We start from the raw sequence: 15830 nt of genomic DNA, 5'->3' as shown, positions 1-15830 counted from the left end.
CATGTTATAACTTATTGATCAGAGGGGTTCGGACAACTGGAAGCCGCGTCAGTCTGCAGAATGGGGGCACCTTTTACTAAAACGGATCTGTAGTGCACATGTTCAAGCTCCTCTCCATTCATTCCTTATACTGTTCTCATACTCGGCAGTTCCAAAGAGTATGACTGGAGAGTATCCAACATGCTTCTCCATTCTGTGATAGGGGTATAAGTACCCATTCATTCATGGTTAGAAATTCCCCATTCTGCCAATCGGTGCTTTTCAATAAATAATTTTTCAAGGATCCATTTTGCTGGATTTTCCACTTCTTTTTCTCCGGGTTCCCAAATTTCCTCCCGCACTCCAAAGAGTCATTGATAGGGAATTTAGATTGTGAGCCCCAATGAGGACAGAGATGATGATGATGTCTGTAAAGCGCTGTGGAATTAATGGCGCTATAAAATAAATAAATATAGTATTGATAGTAATGGTTTAAAAAAATAAAAGGAAATGTAATTAATGGCATTTTCCATCTTCTTCTTGAAGTTTACAGAAGGAATGACTGACAAGAAAGAACTAAAATGTGGTCTTAGCCTGAAGATTTTTGGGAATGAGCTCATCTTCCTGGATTGTGAAGGCGTAAGAGACACGGTGAAACAATACTCCTTGAGCCTCGCTGGACTTGCAGTAAAACTGCTTAAGGTATAATCATTAGTGTTAGATTTGTGTTGTGACAGTAGTTCTCGAGTGTCTCATGATAAAATATCTTCAGCATTTCTTCAGGGATTAAATGACTTTTTGAATTTCCGTGCTTTCCTACGACTTCTGAAATAGTTGTAAAATCCCACATGTTTGGAATATTTATTGGCCATTCGATATAATCAACAATCAGCCTGAATAGTTGAGTCTAAGTCACCGAAACCTAATAAAAGCAATAACTTTTCACATATGTTTATTTTTTGTTTAATTTTCTGACAAGTTTTAACATTGTAAAGATGTGAAGTTTTTGGGACAAAAAAAAATCACTGCATATAAAAGTTTGTGATCTTAGAATTTTGTTACAGAATATGATAATATATGGTAATTTATAGTTTTCAATAAAAGAGAACTCAGGTACAACATTAAACTCACTCGCAAATACACCCTAGCAAGATACCGCCGAAATTGGTTTGAAGGGCATATCTAATCAGAAAAACACAGACCATGGGTGTATGCTGCTGCCACAAGGAGGCTGACACTAAGTGATACAAAGAAAGTTCTCTCCTTCCCTGCAGTATACACCCTCCTGCTGGCTCTCAGCTAACCAGTTCTTGCTTAGTGTCTGTAGGAGGCACACGGACGGGTCTGCTATTCAGAGAAAGAAAACAAAAACACAAAAATTGAGCTTAACTTGAGTTGGTACACATGCAGAGGTTAAACACATGTTCACATTGGCCACTAAACATCAAAACCTACAAGAGAAAAAAGTAAGCAAAAAAAACCTGCTATTCAGACCCAAAACTTTTTATTATTTTATTTTTACCTTTTACATTTTTTGATTTTACCTTTTACAACGGACGAAGGGGCGACGGATCCTTTCAAGGCTCCGATCTCCCCGAACCATCAAGAGGCGAGCACGGAGAGTGCCGCCTCTCCGTATCGTCTCCTGTGACGTGCCATGTCTGAGCTGATTCTTAGGGGCGACAGGTCCCTTCAAGGGCACCGATCTCCCCACACCCTATACGGACGAGCACATGGAGTGTCGCCTCCATGTACCCTCTTCACCAGCCAGGCCTAATGGCGGACATGCAGCCCTGTCCCATCCTAGGTGATTAACCCTTTGGATGTACAGAGGCCCACCTCGTGGCATCCGACCAGCCCCCACTGCACCACCACTGTTGAATGCGGATGGTACAAGGAGGCGGACGGTCCCTCTCCACCTCCCTGCTAAAGGGACGATGGATTGAGAGCTTCCCTTTATCCCTGCACCATCCAAACAGCAGCGACAGCAGAGGATCTCTTCTACTTCTCTGACCTGCTGAACAGAGCTGCATAGTCTGCCTTCCGGCAGCTTCCTAGGTAAATGCCAGGACTCGAGCGACTGGAGGGCTCTGCGCAACCGGCGAATTCACCCCTTTTTTGCAGCGATGAGTCTTTTTTCCCTTTCTTCCCCCTCGGCGTAGGCCAACACTGAAAATTTAGCCCCTGGCTTCAGGTTTGTGTAGGCCGCAACCCAGAGCCTCCGCCCACGCTATGTCGTGCTTCATGGCTCTGCCCCCTCCATTCAGGCGCTTCTCGTTCAGGATGAGAAAACTCGCAACATATTCTCGGCGGCCATCTTCATCCTCTTGCCGCTTCCGGACATGAGCTGTATACACCCGGAAGCGGTTGCTGTATCGGACCCGGCGGTATTCAGCGCTGAAGACAGTGCTAATCTAATGCTGATGGGGGACTCAGGATCCGGGTAGGAAGATGCCGCTCCATCCCTCCCCCCGCACGCCTCCCCCGGCAGTCCTCCGGCAGCATACAGGCTATGCCTAACACAACCAGCATAAAGGCTATGTCCAGTATTCCCTGGTCCTAGAGCTAGTCTTAAAGGCACACAACCAGCATAAAGGCTATGTCCAGTGTTCCCTGGTCCTAAAGCTAGTCTTAAAGGCACATGACCAGCTATCCCTGGTCTTAAAGGCACAGGACCAGCAATTCTTGGTCTTAAAGGTACATGACAAGCATTCCCTGGTCTTAAAGGTACATGACCAGCGTTCCCTGGTCTTAAAGATACATGACCAGCATACCCTGGTCTCAAAGGCACATAACCAGCCCGAAGCAGGTCACCTTTCCCAGAGTACCTAGTTCAAATGAGCTCAGGAGCCCTCAGCTGCCGCCAATCCCACTTTTTTCCCCAGAGTACCTAATTCCCATGAATGGGCTTCGTCACTGCAGCAATCCATGGCTTCCCTGACCAAGAGATTGTATCCCTATGTGAACCCTCTGTGGTTCGGAGTGCTCGCAGGATCAATATAGATGAATTTTCTCCTACACGGGGGCCGTCGGCTAGCAGAGGCCACAAGTATTCTAGAAACGTACAGGCATTTAGAAAACGGGAGCTTCATTTCTTCATCTCCCTCACCAATGATTTACTGAAAACTAGACTCCGCATCTGACCTTGGATCTGGACTCTCACAGCCTCAGAGCAAGATGAATTCGTCTATTTAGGCCATCAACCAATCTCTGTAGACTGACAAGGACTACGGTTCTGCTCTAGATCACACAGGGTCCCTCCAAATGGAGATAAACTCCCTAATAGTGCATTTGCCATTTTCCTGGACAGCGAGCGTCCAGATAAGTGATTCACTGGTGAGCACCATGGTAGCACAGTGGAAAACACTGGTGTTTTGCAGCATGGGAGTCCAGGGTTCCAGCCCCACCATGAGCAATTGCAAATGGACTTGCTCTAGTAATAGAAGCTTCTTCAAGCGCGGTATCCTTTTTTCAGCAATATGCAAACACTGCGACATCAGATGCCATGCCTGGTCTGATTTTTTTAAGAGTGATGGGTCCTTCAATGGACACCGATCTCCTCACACCATCATCAAACAAGCACATGGAGTGTCGCCTCCATGTATACTCTTCTACAGCCGGGCCTAATGCCAACCCGGTCCACCCAGGGACTTGATCTCGTGGATGTACAGATGCCCTCCTTTTGACGTCTGAGCAGCCCCCCTGCATCGCCACTATTTAGCGGACGATGCAAGGAGGCGGACGATCCCTCTCCTTTTCCCTATTAAGAGGATGGTTGATCGAGGGTTCATCCTTCTATCTCTGCACCATGCAAAGACGGCAGCGACTCAAGAGATGTTTTTTTTCCTCACCTGCTGGTTGCAGCCGCGCACTTTGCCACCTTGCAGCTTAACTCCTGTGGTATACCTACCAGTATCTCTGCCCTATGGATCATCATTTAAAAATACCACGGACTGTCAGACCATCTGACTCGTTCCGTCTTGCGGCCTCGAGTTCAGCGCTCTACCTTTCCTTAGCCGCCGCATGGGTTGCCAGAGCAATGGTCTCCTGGCTGGAGACCTTAGCTACTTTGATTCAGAACAATAACAGAAAAAATGGAGTAGTGTCTGCTATGTAAATGTGCTATAGACCTCACCACAGGGTGTTTGGTCTATGTATCTTTTGTTACTGATGATTCCTGTGTTGGTCTATATTTGTTTGATTCAGAACAGTAACCTTTTTCCGGAGACAGTAAAGCTGCTCAATCAAAACTCTTGAGCGGGAGACTTTGTGGTTCATGCCTCTTTGAATGCGGCTAGTTGCGTGGCGTTGTCTGCAGCGAATGCCATATCATTCAGAAGGGCATCATGGCTCAGAGAACGGAAGCATACTCCGTGTTAAAAAAACCCTCTGACATCACTCCCTTACAGAGTGGTCGCTTATTCGGTGAGAAGCTGGGGCGTTCCCCACGCAGGAACAAAGGATCGCAGGTGTCCTATAGACCCAACCAGCAGTGGAAGGGTTGTCCACGTTGTCTAGATCTGGGGGATCTTGGTTCCAAAAAAGGGGACCGAAAAGTAAGACCGATCCTGGACCTCAAACTTCTAACAAGCTTGACAAGGTCCTCCTTCTTCAGATGGAGTTCCTCCACTTGGCCACCACTTCAATGGGAAAAGGTGGAGTTTCTGGCATCCATCGACATTCGGGATGCTTGCCTTGACATTACTAATTTTCTCTTTCCAAAAATTCCTTTGTTTATCCATTCGCAAACAGCATTTTCAAGTCACGACCTTGCCCTTCGGCCTTGTATCCGCGCCCAGAGTGTTCGCCATTATCATGGCGGCTGTCATGTCCCTCTTGCACTCTGGGTGCGTGGCCTTCCTGCCCTACCTGGTTGACTTTCCAGCCGTTCTTCCAGGACTGCGCTGAGTCCGTCTATATATACCTTGCGATACCATTCCTCACCTGGGCTGGCGGATAGACTTAGACAGATCTTCCTCAATTCCAGCCCAGCAGGTATCCTTTTAAGGATGATCCTGGACACCTCCGGATGGTTGGTGATCCTCCCTTGAGACAAGGCCGTGGCCCTTCAACAGGGAGCCCCTGCACTTGGTCACTCATCCCCTCACTCTGAACCGGACTGGCCATCTGGCAATTCTGGCAAATGCCAGAAGGGCCTGTCTGGTCGTGGGCTGCCTTGTCTGCTACATCGTTAAAAGAATCGGGTTCTCACAACAGGGCTGAATTTTAGCCCTAGCCGTACCTGCCCTCATTCCATCCGATTTGCAATGAGGGTCCTGTGGAAAAATGGTGGCAATGGAGGCAGTTCCCTTCGCTCCGCTTGTTTTCTGCAGGTCAAACAGGTTCCCAGGGGGTAGTCTCTGAGCGTCTTTCTCATCCGGGGGAGATCCTTTCTCCCAGTTCCATGGTTACTAGTGACTACAGAGCGTCACCACACTGCTCAAGGCCTCTGGTTATCTCGGCAATCCAGTCTCCCAATCAGTTCTCTGGGGATCCCAAAGGCACCTCCTACAGCAGGTCCAATGGCTTCTGGCAGGTCTCCCCATCTGAATTCAATCAGATATTGTCACGGCTGTGCCATACGTCTATCATCTAGCAGGTACCCGCGGTCAGGCACCTTGACCTACGTACCTCACACTCTGATGGGCTGAGATCTACCATTCGGTGATCTCTGCAGCACTCATCTCAGGAGTAGAACTCTGGGTGGCAGTTTTCCTCAGCTGCCAGGGTCTCGCCTCAAGTGAGTGGGAACTTCATCCGGATCTGCCTTCACTGGAGCACTCCAGATGTAGATCGGATGGCGTCCAGACTGAACGCCAATGTACTCCAGTTCATGGTTCGGCCTCAAGATCCAAAAGCCATCCATGCTTCCCACACTGTGACTGCCGGCCGTAAAGTGAAAGTGAAAGCACGTCACCGCTGTGCTCAGCTTTCACTTTACGGCTGGCAGTCACAGTGTGGGAAGCAGACGGCAAGGGACCTGACGGACACCAGAATGTAAGTATGTGCTGTTTGTTTTTTTTTAGTTTTACGCTTGTAACCAGGGTAAACATCGGGTTACTAAGCGCGGCCCTGCGCTTAGTTACCCGATGTTTACCCTGGTTACAAGCGAACGCATCGCTGGATCGCATCGCTAGATCGCTAGATCGGTGTCACACACACCGATCTAGCGATGACAGTGGGAGATCCAGCGATGAAAGAAAGTTCCATACGATCTGCTACGACGTACGATTCTCAGCAGGATCCCTGATCGCTGCTGCGTGTCAGACACAGCAATATCGTAATGATATCGCTGGAACGTCACGAATCGTACCGTCGTTCGAAATGGTATAGTGTGACGGTACCCTAAGAGTAATAAATGAAAGTTTAGCATGCCTGCAACTGAACAAAACCTTTAATGATATGTTGCCCTTGAGCAACTTATATATATTGATGCAATGTACATAAAAAGTCACTTTGTAAATACATTGAGCCTGATTTATTATTGCACTTGCATCAGTTTTTTTGTTGAGTTTGTGCTGTTTTGTCCTTTTTATTCATATACCGTACACCAAATTTATGTTTCTACTTGCGCATTTTTTGAAATGTGTTTGCATCTTTTTATTTTTTTATTTTTTTATTAGTTCACCTTATTTTAGAGTTTGAATTTGTTTTCACCTGCTTCATCATTTGCTACTTTTGGAAAAAATAAAAATCACAAAATTTCCGTAGAACTTTCAGTACACCAGTGAATTGTTATACAGACCTCGGCTAAGTGCAATTTTCTGTATCTTTTTATATTATCACCAGAATTCTGAGAATAAGTTTACTTGTGATCCAAACATTGGTGTTCAATGCACTAAGGGACAGATATGAGAGAATATTTAATTGTCTTCATTCTAAGGGTTCTTATTTGTTACAGGGCCAAGAAGTCCAGTACAACAGAAGGCTGACCTTGGCAGCGGACAGTGTTATATTTCCAGTCATTTCTGGGTTTCCTGTTCAGCTTGCCATCAATTCTTCAGCTTCAACCAGCGTCAAGATCCGAGGAAATATGGACTTTAAGCAACAAACTAATTTTTTCATAAATGGATATATTAAGCCAAGGTAAGAAAACTCAGTGTAAGCAAAGTATGCGCCGTGCCACGGAGATGGAAACATCCTGACTTATGTATGGAGACCATTAATATAAATGCATAGTGCTAGTTTACTGGTCCTTTCTCAGATTTTACCCAAAGGAACATATAGGTACCCGTCTGCTTAAAGGGGTTCTATGGTCATAAGTGGAAAGTCTGCAGTTAGTTATGTAATCTGAGGTCAGCATAATGTAGAGGCTGAGACACTGATTCCAGCGATATGTCACTTACTGGGCTGTGTTTTTGGTTCAATACAATCAGCGTTTTATCAGAAGATTATCATTACAGGACAACTGGCCTCGTGCCTCCTAGTCCAACCAACCACACACCAGCACGGATTAGCAATCTTCTGTCACTATACAAGGCACACAGAAATCTTCCAATCAGAGGTGTTTGTGGGGTTACCAGGGCTCAACATTCTGAGCTCTGCTAGATATGCTGCAGAGAAAACTGTGATTTTATCATAACTGCTGCACCCAGTAATCTAAGGACGAATTACTACAATCAGTGTCTCAGCCCCTACCTCATGCTGCTGTCAGATTACATAGTGAAAACCTACTGACGGATTCCCTTTAAGAGGTTATTTCCATCTCATTAAGTGATGGCACATCCCAAGTGCCTGATTGGTGGGGCTGCAACCTCTGGGATCCCCACTGATACTGAGAATGAAAGAGCTGCGTCCACCTCACTGCCTTTGCCTTGCACAAGTGGGTTCCCAGGAAAGCCCCACTCAAGAATGGGGTCTTCTGTACCTGCACAGCTGGGTGGTCAGGAGCGCTGTGGTGCATGAAAAAACTGTAAAGGAGCCACATTGCTAATTAGCCCCTTCATTCTCAGTATGGGTGGGGGTCCCAGAGATTGCCACAACGATGAAGCGATGGCAGATTTTGTAGATATGCCATTACTGTAGGGGAGAAGCCTTTTATTGTTGTTTCATGAAAAGTCCTGTAATGTGTGAGCAGGAAATATTAGAACGGCCATTCTCAAGGCATAGTATATAATAGGAGCAAAAGTTAAGGATGAGCAGCACTATTACAATAGACCAGTAGGTGAACACAACCCAACTATTATACTAAAGAAAATCCCAAACTGTAATAAAAAAATATTTATATAGCAATTGTGTATCATAAATATACAAAATAAGGCCGGCGTCACACTTGGCGTAAGACAATACGGAACGTATTATACGTCCGTACTATGCGTTCAATACGCCACAATGTCTCCGTAATCGACTTCCGTAGTTAATGCGTTTCTTAGGTGTGGTCGCGTATTTTGCGCATGTGCTTGTGCGTGTGTAATCCGTATGGCGTATTTTTCATGCACCCTCACAAAATGGACATTTAACGGTTTTCTGGCCTGCACATCATTTAAATCATCATTAAACACACTATTTAAGCCCTCGACAACAGGTGGACCCCTCCCATCTGCCCTATATGTTCTCTAGCATATTTTGGGTGTGTTGCTTGGAACTTACAAACATGTCTGACCATGTGTATTTAAGCACAACTCAGCGGGTGTTGCTTCACTGGGTGTTGTCTCGTCGCTTTGGCCAGCCATATCCGGTCAATGTTGATCCGCGAAGGAGGAGACGAAGATTGTGGGTCCATCCTCTATTGACCCAACGCCAGAGTAAAGGACATTTCCAGAGACTATATTCAGCTTTGAGGGCACATCCTGATAAGTTTTACCTGTATAGTCGCATGTCCATCAGGACTTTTGACATGTTGTTGGAGATCTTACGTCCTGGCCTCACCTATCAGGACACCTGGATGAGAAAAGCCATCTCTGCTGAGGAGCGTCTGCTCCTAAACTTACGGTATGTATTCCACATTCGCCCATACTGTTTTTTGTTTGTTTGTTCAAAACTGTGTGGTGTCCTACTATGTTTCAGTAACTTAACTTGGACATGAAGCCACAAGCACATATAAAATAATGTTGTAAATATGCTATTATTTTAAGATAGTAAAATTAACCTTTTTCTATTGTAAATAATGTCCTAGTAAATGAAATATACACTTGTGCTTATTCCTGTTTTCATAGTCATCATGTTAATGTTTTTATTACCTTTTTCTTGTATTGCAGCTTCCTGTCCACAGGCTTGTCCTATGCGGGTCTACACCTGGAGTTTCTGATTGGGCGGTCGACAATTTCAGGCATTGTTAGGACAACCTGTTCCCAAATATGGCAGAAACTTCAGGAAGTTGTGATGCCTGAGCCCAAACAGGAGGATTGGCTCAAAATCGCCACTGGTTTCAAAAATACTTGTGACTTCCCTAACTGCATTGGAGCTGTGGATGGGAAACATATCAGGGTGCGTAAGCCGCCGAACTCTGGTTCCCAATTCTACAATTACAAACAGCAGTTTTTCTCTGTAGTTCTGTTAGCAGTTGCTGACAGTAACTACAGGTTTATAATTGTAGACATTGGTGCCTATGGGCGAACTGGAGACTCTAGGGTCTTCAATTCGTCCATAATGGGTCGGCGGCTACGTGACAACCAGTTGAACCTCCCACCACCACAACAACTCCCAGGCTCCAATGCGGAAGCAGTGCCTTTTGTTTTTGTTGGAGATGAGGCCTTCCAACTGACGAGGCACGTCATGAGGCCTTACCCCAGGCGCAACCTTGACCACCGGCGGAGGGTGTTTAATTTGAGACTTGCAAGGGCACGGAGACTGGTTGAGTGCGCCTTTGGGATTCTTGTTGCCAAATGGCGTGTTCTTCAGTCTGCCATCCAGCTGAGTGAGGCTACAATCAATGAAGTGATCAAAGCCTGTGTAATTCTACATAATTTCACAAGAATACATGATTGTTCCTCTCCAAATTTTGAAGATCACCTCATGAACAATGTTAGTAGGCCTACCCCATATGTCCCTCCTTCGCGCCGTCCACTTTCTGGCCTCAAAGTTCGTGATGTCTTTACAAATTATTTTTTGAGTCCTCAAGGTGCTACTCCCTGGCAAGACTATGCATTTTTGCATGTTTAATTATTTTGATCTATGAAGTATGTGTTAACCAATTTATAAACTCGGTCTGTTGTATTTAATTATTTCACATATGGTTGTCAGCATATCATGTGTGTGTGATGTAAGAATGATTCGAGCGCATCCAGACTTTGATTGTTAGTAATATAACTTTTTACTGTAGACCATTTGTTATGGGTTTTTTTTTTTTTGCCCATAACCAGATTTTGGCATCAAATTGGCCTTTTTTTAGTGGCAACAAAATTATTTACAACATCCACAATTAAGACTGCTATGTATGCACAATCTAAACCAATATTGTGGATAAAAGAATATAAACCACAAAAAATAACAAGGAAAATTTAAAAAACAAAAACAAACAAAAAAAAATTACAAGTCCTGGTAGGTTGGTGCAGGAGATGTAGCTTGCTCAGGGTCAGCATCAGGTGGCCTTTGTAGGCCCAATTGTCCAGCACCATGTGCAGATGTTGTAGTGGCCTGAGGGACATTAGCCCAGCTATGATGCTGGAAAGTTTGAAGAGTGGGCCGAGGATTTGGGACATACCCCTGCTGTTGCTGACCATATGTCCGGGAATCATACCCCAACCCAAAATGACCATATTGTCCATACCCAGGTTGGGACCAGCCTCCAGCACTAGGTGAGGACAAGTGGCCATATTGGGATGTTTGATGATATCCTGCCATATGTTGCTGAGGTTGCCATTGTGGGTTCGTTGTGGGTTGGGGTTGAGGGGTTGGCTGACGTTGAGGGGGTGCTTCAGATCCTTGTTGAGCAGCCAGGCCTTGTAATGTCTGAGGCCGCAGAATATTTTCAGGTGACATCTGCCACTGTTCAATCATCTGCAAGAGATTGTATGGGTTATTTGGGGGGGTGCATGCATCAATAAGGATCTGAAAACACCCTCTCAAACGCAGCCTCAACTCCCGCTCTATGGACCTTAAGTACTGGGCAAGGCTCCTTGTAAATCCCTCCTCCCCATCATCCTCTCGAACCCGTGCCAAATAGTTCATGACCCCAGCATCAACGTTTCGCCGGCTTTGGAGCAGCTCTCTCCTGCGGCGTGAACGCTGTGGTCTGACTGCAGCCTGTGGGGATGGATCCAGGGCAACAGTCGGGCTGCTGCTATTTCCAGGGTCATCCTGGCTAGGTGGTGGTGCTGCTGCTGCTGCTGATGCTGCGGCGAAAGATGCAAACTCTGGGGCCTCTGGGTGTGGTTCTGATGCAGATGGAGCTGCATGGCCAGATGTGGAGAATCCAGGAGGGATGGAGCCAGAGGAAGCAGCAGATGGACCAGCCACCTCTTCACCTTCCCCAACTGGGTCAATGACCAGCTCTGACTCAGACCCTGTCTCCCTGTCAGTGAGGTTAGACTGAGTTCTGAAAAAGAAAAATTTATATTTATTCAAAATTTTAATGAAAATTTGTATCAAAAGACTTAATAAAAACAGTGAGTGATGTTTGTACTTACGGCCTGAGGTCCATGCTGGGGTTAAGGAAGGTTAGGCAGTCGAAATAGACGTATTTTCGTTTTTTAGGAGGTGCCCCGGCTCCACTTTTCTCCCGCTGCTGCCTCTCCCTCCTATACTGGTCGCGGATACTCCACTTCACTGTCTGGCTTTTTCATCTAATTAGCATGTCTCACCTGCCTGATTGAGGCCTTTGGACATTTCCGGACATCTGCCAGTAAGTTGCGTATTTCTCGCAAGGCACACGCATGGTCCGTATGCATTCCGTATTATACGCTCTCCCATAGACTTGCATTGGCGTATTTTTTGCGCGATACGCTGACAAACGCAGCATGCTGCGATTTTGTGCGGCCGTAGAACGCCGTATATTACGGATCCGTAATATACGGCTGATAGGACTAGACCCATTGAGAATCATTGTGCTGTATGTTATGCGAGTTTTACAGACGTAGTTTCTACGCTCTTACGTTCGTAAAACTCGCAAGTGTGACGCCGGCCTAAGACTGAATAAAAACACTTACAAAAACCCCACCCAAACAAAACTCCCTGTATGGGTAGAGCACCACTCCAGCATTTTGGTTTTTTTCAGCGTTGGAGTGGTGCTTCTAATTTAAGGTCTCTGACCATAGTATTATACTTCCTCCCGCCATCTTAGATTAGAAGCACCACTCCAGCACTGCAATAAAAGAAAAATGCTGGAGGGAGTGCTGCTTTAAAGGGGGGAACCCAATAAAAAAAAAAACAAGGTGAGATAATGTATTTGAGAGTTTTACCTTGTGTTTTATGAGCATTTTTTTTTTTTTTTTTGGGGGGGGGGGGGGGGGGGGGGTTACCCCATTTAACCGTGTGTGTGTGTGTGTGTCTGTGTGTCTGTGTGTCTGTGTGTGTGTCTGTGTGTGTGTTTTTTAAGTGTTTTTAAAGCAAATCTGTCACCTGATTCATGGTGCCCAGACCATGGGGAGAATGAATTGGAGCCTGTCTGCACGATTGCAACCAGGCATATTCTTCTCTAAAACACTCTGGCGTTTCAGAGAAAATATACTGTACTTAGAAAATGCAGCCGGGGACCATAACTGAATACGAGAATAGTCCGTTGCCTCCTTTGGCCGCCTCTTCCCAGCGCCGCTGCAGATGATTGTCAGAAATAATGTCATAAACCTGTCTGTTAGGCTACGTTCACATTAGCGTTGCGCCGCCCTGCGTCGGCGACGCAACGCGCGACGCATGTTAAAACGCGCGCAAACGCGCGCAAAAACGCGCGCGTTTTGCGACGCGTGCGTCGTTTTTGACAAAAATCGGACGCACAGAAAATGCAACTTGTTGCATTTTCTTGCGTCCGACGCTAGCGTCGGAAACGACGCACGTGGCGAAAAACGCCACCCAAAAAACGCACGCGTCCCCTATGTTAAACATAGGGGCGCGTCGCCGCTGCGTCGCCGCTGCGTCGCCGACGCAACAGCGGCGCAACGCTAATGTGAACGTAGCCTTACATAATTGATCAAAATGGAAGCATTGATTATTATGGGGTCTATTGCGTCAATATTTAAAAGGAAAGAAAATTGTTTGCACATTGGTCTTTTTCTTCCGATCTAAAAATTGACGCAAACTACAGAACCCCGACAGATCCCATAGTAATCAGCGGGATCCCTCTGCCTCCATTTCCTTTAGTTACGCCACGGCGGCGTTAGTGACATTGTTCCATTTGTCTTTTCCGCTAAACAGAATGTGCAAACGTAAATGTGAATTTCTGTAAAATCTAACTCCGGAGTCTTGTCTTCCCCTACCAGTGCGTCACTCCAGCTCTCTGCCCATATGGGAATTACGGGCGCAGTGGGAAACATTGGCCTGAAATGGGTAACTGGTGTAAAAAGTATGACCGGCTTGGATGGGGGTATTCATGTGAAGAGGGGACAAGATCTGAAGGTTTTCCTGAACACACATGAAGAATCCATGGAAACACTGGATTACAGGTCAGGTCTCGGGGATCTTATCCATGTAACGTTGTACTTGGGAGTCACATATGAAGTTTCCTACAATGTCAGAATAACTTTGAGACGTTGATCGTTGGATTAGTCTTGTGTCGGAAGTGCTCATGGTAGCAACACTTTTCCGCAATACAATGGTCATTATTTGCACAGGAGGATACAATGTAGTCATCTGCAGCAAATTCTCAAAATTAATTTACACAATGGGAAAAATCTTTTCCCTGGGGAAAGTAAAGGTTTATAAGTATTATCACATAATCAGATCAATCTGGTCACATATTAGTTTTACAATGCCTTTGGTTTTCGGCATTACATGGCATTTGGGTTTGATTATTATGGACAGTAGTTTAGAGAAGTTTTGCCAACCACTGGATCACTATGGAAGTAACTACAACAGCGACATCTATAGGTTACTTATGTGTACTACAGTTCTGTGTGCCTTGGGCCACAGAGTGCTCTATGGTGTGGCTGAGGGTCCTATTTGTTGCTGCTCGGCGTGGACTAAGCCGCCAGCACATTTTTCAATTTCAGTTAGCCTCCTTAGACCTCGCGTACACTGTAGTGTGACATAAATAACTCAACTATAAGACTTCTGGGTCTGAGGAGGGTTTATAGGGGACACACAATAAGAAAGAACTTTGATGAATGTGTTAACATTATTGCTTTCTAGTTTCCAGCCAAAAGTCCAATAACCATTGGTGACCTCGTCATGTCCTTTACTTATTTTCCAGTTATAAGGTGGTTATAGGTGGTTATTAGGTGGTTGTATATGGTCAGCACTGTCGTTTAGTGATGGGCTAAACAGGAGTGATTGAAACCAATGATGTGGGTATATATTAATCAAAGCTACATTCAGACATTTATAGGTTTTCTTGCTAAACTGTTAGAGCAGCCTTACTGTAACTTCAAGTTTCTAGGATCCAGATGATGGCCAGTGACGTACACGCTCGGCTTTTCACTTCCAAAGATCTCCAATGCTTACAGGAGTGTTCTTTATTTTATACCCTTTATGAATTTAGTCAATCTGTACATAAATTTAGGCGTCTCAAACCTAATAGAAAACACAGAATTCATACCTGCATGATGAGTAAAAGACGTCCCACTCAGGTTAGTCTCACCAATCATCAGTTCTTTGTTCTGAAGAGGTATGGTAACGATACTGCGCCCTATGAGGTTTGGCAAAAATCCACATGGGACTGATAGCGAAAATCTGCCATGGCAAAATCATCACTATCGCTACGTAACCAATTCCCTTCGATGATCTGGTGAACATGGATGTCGACATTAGAGAAAAGAATAAAGGTCTTAGAATGATATGTTATAACTTGTACCCAGCTACCGATACGTCATCTACATACCTGAATAAATAACGAGCACGTGATTGATTAGTAGGATCACTGTTTGGTCTTATATTTGTCACAATTCTAAGAAAAAAAAGGATCTCGGCTCATCCACCAAAAGAAAGAAAATCTCGTATTTTAGCAGTCGCACAAGAAAATAACTCTATGTTGAAGGGGCAAGAAGACTTCCAATACAAAATAAGATCAATGTCCATCATCAAGAACTAAGTCGAAAAATTCAAAATCACTGTTAACACTTAATGAAAAGTAGAAATTCATTTGAGACTTTTCTCCGCATTTTGAACTATGTTGTTCTTAATCATATATATATATATATATATATATATATATATATTTTTTTTTTTTTTTTTGGCTGTTAAGGTGGATTTTTTTGTATTTTGTCACATAGACCCATATAATGTATCTACTCTTATATTGAACGTACAAGTGATGCAATTATTTATTATTCTCTTCAAGCTCCCAATTGTACCTTACAGCAGGAGATGTTGTGGAAAAAATCAAAAGCCCTAGAGGTCAGACTGAAAAAAAATCCTGCATGAATGAGGAAGGTAAGGAGAATCCACATTGTAACTGATTCCCATCTCCAAGATCCTTTCCTAATATGTAGTAGGTGTAATAATAATAATATTAGCAAATGCCTCCAGTTAGAAATGTAGTATAGTTCTTCTGATTTACCATGTCACTTACATCATGTGCAGGGTATTGAAACAGCTTAGGTATCCATGGTTATGACCACTAACACCTAACTAAAAACTGTCTCTATATGAGTGGCCATAACTATGGATACCTAAGCTTGTGCAATGCCCTGCACATGGGGTAAGACATATAGAAAATCAGAAGAACTATACTACATTTCTAATTGGAGGTATTTGCTAATGTTATTATTATTGTACCCACTACAGATCGGGATATGATCTTAAAGATAGGAATACCCCTTTAA

General features: G+C 44.7%; 1 protein-coding gene across 1 annotated transcript in view; it reads left to right on the top strand.

The window, feature by feature from the left end:
* LOC138646122 (uncharacterized) overlaps window positions 1-15830 on the top strand; it is a 437282-nt gene that overhangs the window by 129077 nt on the left and 292375 nt on the right. The window contains exons 17-20 of the mRNA XM_069735585.1: window positions 526-681; window positions 6881-7065; window positions 13332-13514; window positions 15347-15438. Coding sequence (XP_069591686.1) covers window positions 526-681; window positions 6881-7065; window positions 13332-13514; window positions 15347-15438 — 616 coding nt within the window. The remainder of the gene's footprint in view (window positions 1-525; window positions 682-6880; window positions 7066-13331; window positions 13515-15346; window positions 15439-15830) is intronic.

Source organism: Ranitomeya imitator, chromosome 7 (assembly GCF_032444005.1).
Source record: "Ranitomeya imitator isolate aRanImi1 chromosome 7, aRanImi1.pri, whole genome shotgun sequence".
NCBI lineage: Eukaryota > Metazoa > Chordata > Amphibia > Anura > Dendrobatidae > Ranitomeya > Ranitomeya imitator.
This window is presented reverse-complemented; position numbering and strand designations above follow the sequence as displayed.